Source organism: Parasteatoda tepidariorum, chromosome 10 (assembly GCF_043381705.1).
Source record: "Parasteatoda tepidariorum isolate YZ-2023 chromosome 10, CAS_Ptep_4.0, whole genome shotgun sequence".
Classification (NCBI taxonomy): domain Eukaryota; kingdom Metazoa; phylum Arthropoda; class Arachnida; order Araneae; family Theridiidae; genus Parasteatoda; species Parasteatoda tepidariorum.
Window position 1 is genome coordinate 71,417,558 of NC_092213.1, and position 4,534 is coordinate 71,422,091.

General features: G+C 32.1%; 1 protein-coding gene across 1 annotated transcript in view; it reads right to left on the reverse strand.

The window, feature by feature from the left end:
* Positions 1 to 1,297: 1,297 nt before the first annotated feature.
* LOC107449272 (uncharacterized protein CG3556-like) overlaps positions 1,298 to 4,534 on the reverse strand; it is a 184,835-nt gene continuing 181,598 nt past the window's right edge. The window contains exon 10 of the mRNA XM_071187101.1: positions 1,298 to 1,415. Within this exon, the coding sequence (XP_071043202.1) occupies positions 1,348 to 1,415 (68 nt within the window). The 3' untranslated portion in view covers positions 1,298 to 1,347. The remainder of the gene's footprint in view (positions 1,416 to 4,534) is intronic.

Here is a 4,534-nt window from a genome sequence, read left to right on the forward strand (position 1 = left end):
CTAAAAACCGAGAGAGCTGTATTAAGTTCATCACTAAGTCTTGGGTCACCGAAAAAGATATATAGCTATGTTAGAAGTTAAGATATCATCAAGATCCTGAAAAGTGTTGACGATGAGAGATTGATAAAAATGTGACAATTGTGTCGTTGAGAACAAGGCCAGCAAAAGTTGCAGTGTGCTACAATTTTTAAGCACCACGCTGACAACTTTTTTAAAACTCTTTAACTGTTTTATATCTTTATTTTTCTTATATATATAAAAGAAAGTAAAAATAAAATATCTTAGTTGACAACTCTGTTCGAATAAGTATGACTATTCTCTGTTGGGACTTTGCTACGAAGTCAATGATCTTAAATTCTAATCTCGTTTAGGGTATGAATGTCCGTCTGTGTTTTTCCTTTGTTGAGTGAAATGTGAATGTGGCTCACTTATGAACGGGTATCAATGAGAATATGGCGGGTGGGGTAGTGTTTTATGCTGTAATAAACAGAAAATATGGGCATATGAACTGGTTAAGTAAATGAAGGCTTACAACAAAAATGTCTGGAACTAACACGTACTGATGAGTATGCCAAGCTTGTTCTTCGTTTCATTATCATCAAAACACTTCTTTAAATTTTTTCATAATATAAACTTTCATGTTCCGATTTCGTAGAGGAATTTACGTAGATTTTTAAACGTAAAAAAAGAAAAAAAAAATAGCAAAAGCGATAATACGATGCATTTTAAACCTTTCTATACTTGCAAAGTAAAGACAGAAATCTACTCCTTCTTCGCTTTTGAGATCCACAATGCCATTACAAGAATACTTTTAAAGTCTCCGGACACGATTTCTAAAATTTATACGCCAATTTTATTGACATTTCTTTTAAATAATAGATACTGGACAATAAATTTTTTTCTTCCTCCAGCGAAACTTATTTAACTGTGCAATATTACGCCAAAAGAAAGAATTATTTTGCATATGACTCTGCCAAAAGTTCACGTTTAAAATTTTTTTTTTAATTCCTGAAAACTCCTAACTGTGGGAGGTTTCTGTTGTTTTCTTCTACATGTAATGCAAAAAAGTTCTCCGCGAATGTTATCCTGCCTCAATTCTTAGTCCAGGAGTCACTTTATATTCTGATTTGAGTTTAAAATTACAAGTTTCTTTGGATTTTAACTCTACTGTTGTAAAACCGAAAATTGACTCTGCTGTTCAACGCTGGTTATAGAATAAAATGATGTTTCAACATCTGATTGTCTTATTCCTATTTATTAAAATATTAAGAGACAATGAGTATAAAATCAATAGCAATAAAAAAAGCAAAAGTCAAAACTGTTTTATTAAACAAAAAGATACATTGTTTAGAAGATGGCTTTCTTGTACCACATGACAAGATGCTCATCGTCTTGCATGACTACTTGATCTAGACCTAAGTAGATATATATTACATTAATCACGCTTTTAAAAATGCAAATTTCATGAAAAAAGTTCAATTATAGAAAGAAGGAAATTAATGCACTCTACAAAATTTAAGATATTATTTTATATTATTTCATGTACTCAACAACTACTTTTATATTCCTAGTTACTTTAGATCTTTTCATGTGCTAAACTTCAATTTTAATAATTAATCAGGAAGACTTTATACTTATTAATTAGGTATAAAAGTATTGATTTTCCAAAATAAATAAGTAAAATAATTTAGCCAATGTATTATTTCTTTTAACCTTATTCGAAGACGAGATGCAAAAGTTATCACTTACGTTAGCTGATACATTGTGCATAAACAATAACGAAATTCGTTTCTTCTTTTTCAATTTATACTTTTTTATGCTAAAATATTTTGAATGACTCGTATTAATGCAAGAAATCAAACTTCTACCACCTCAATCTTCCTCTCCCAACGATAATTTAAAGTTACACTTTCATACTCGTTATCAGCGACATTTTATTAATAATTAATAACTATGGGTGTTTGGCCTCTATTCGCTATCGAAACCAAACCTCGTAATTGCGTTCTTCTGAACAACATTCGCGGAACAGCATTTACAATAAGTTAACGAATTTCGATTCGGTTTTCTGAATTAACCCTTTGACGGTCAGGGAAATGAGCAGTTTTCGTTTCATTAATTCGCGCAGTATTACGTGCAAACAGTAGTCGAAAGTGGCATCTGTTTTCCACCTCCGTTCTTCCGAAAATGTCACCCTTCTCTGGCGATGTCAACTGCTCCGTCTTCTGGAATTGTTATAATAAAGTGGTAGCAAATTATGTAGTAAATTTCGTTGGAAAAGGACAGTTACGCCTACTTTTTAATAGAGTAACCAGTAGATTGTTGTTTTCACGTTGCATTTTATATGTTACTTATAGTTTTTGATATTTAGTGGTGAAAAAAATTACTTAAAAGGATAAATACTAAGCTGAAAGTAACTTGACTTTCGCTATCATTAGGAAATGCTATTTTACAAAGCGGAGCAAGTTGGCATCTCTGGATGCGGTAGATAGCTCGCCTCACGCGTTTTAAAAATTTCTTTAAGTATTCGTAGTACATAAATAACAGTTTTATTTACTTTTCGTTTTTAACATAGTCAATGCAGAATAATGATGGCGAATGAGCTCAACTCGTCAGCGTGCATTGGGGAAAAATTTCACTACGCGAGTAGTGCTCGTTACTAACCATTACGGTCAAAATCTTGCTCCCGAGCGGAACTCGTTTGCGCGCAATATGAGGCACGATTCGATTGCGAGCTGAACTTGTTCATTACCGTCAAAGGGTTAAAATGCAGCTTTTCTAAACCAAAATATATAGAAACATATATATAAACATTATTTTCTTGGCAAGTTCAGTATTTTTTTTCACTAAAAAGAAACATCAATACCTATATTAATTATAGAGTATACTATTTTTTTCTCTCTCAATATTTTTGGATGTCTTAAGAGCGAGTAAACACGAAATGGCGGGACGTTTTTGTATATGCACGATCATATAGCGTTGACAAGAATGCTTAACTGTTATGCTTCAGTAATTGATGAGAGAACGAAGCAGCGAGAATGGGTCGCGAAACAACCCAAAACGAACTACAATGGACCTGAAAACATTTTTCAGTTATGAGCCAGTGACTGGGAGATTCTTAGAACTTAGTAGCCACTTTTTCCTCAAACTTAAAGAATCTTTGACCGATATAAATAGGTCCAGGTCCTTCTCGTTTAATAGCCACTTTTTGCAAACTTTTTTGTTGTTGATTAAATTATATTTTTTCCACACAAAAAAAATTCCTATTATAAATAATCTACAACTTCAGGAAGTTTATTCCAAAATTAAAATAATATAAATTTGCGATAAAATTTAGTTAAACATACTGACTTTAAAAAAACTTTATATAAAAATGTTTGGGTTGGCAAATTACATTTCATGTATACATTACAACTTTGAAATATGTGAAGTGTTAAAGAATTCTTCTTCCACATAAATATTTCCACCCCAAATTGATGATTACTAATAGATATTTTAATGAAAATTTCTATTTCCCAGTCTTTTTCTTCGTTGAACTATTTTTATCATAGAACGATTTTAAATAAAAGTAACCGGTTGTTTATTTAATTTAAATCTCCACTTCTTTCTTGTTGACCCGTCACTTGTCGAGTGGTTGTTTTTAGACGACGAAATTTGTCAGGAAGTTGGTGAGCTGTAGCTGGCAGGGATCGGTGGTTTTCCGTGATTTGTAGTTAGAATTTTTTTAATGTATCAGTGGTCTTTCGATGGTGTGTTTTAGATGGGAATGATTTAGATTATTGAACGTACCGTAGAATAAAATTTAAATTAATCGATGATTGAGTCCTTTCCGAGTCGAAAACTTTCAGAAATGTTTCAATGCAAAAAACTTAAAAATAATACAAAATGGATTACCTTTTATGCATCTGCTAATGCTGTGAGAAGCATTGCTTTTGTAACAAAACCAGAACAGTCCTGCTTTACAAAAAGCGGTTTTTATATGAAAAGCACTTTCATAAAAAATAGTAGCATTTATTTTGTTCTTTCAATTTTGCTAAATATATCTTAGAACACTGCTTGTAAAAGATTTATTTGAAACTTATTGAACCTTCTCATTGTCTTTGAAAACAAAAGGCCACGATTTTTTGGAATCTTTTTTTCATGAGCATGCATTGAGCAACAAATAGCTCATAGGTTACAGGGTTGAGCAACAAATAGCTCTTGGGTTACTAAAAAAACACGAGTTTCGAATTAAGAACGTGTGTAAATAGGAAAATACACATTGTTTTTGCAGCAATACTTGCACAACTCTTAATTCAACTTGAAGGTAATCTTCGTTTAAGCAAACAAAAGCATTTCTTATGCATTCTGCTTATCAATGAAAACTTTAAACCCACTTATCGCGAAAGTTGATTTTTTGAGTTGTGCCGCTATCATCATTTCGCCCATGAGCGAAATGATTGGAATTTTTTGTACATAAGCTGTAGCAGCTCCTTTTCCTGCCTGCTACGCGTGCTGTACTAGTAATTACCATAAGAAATGTTCTGAAAACATTTGT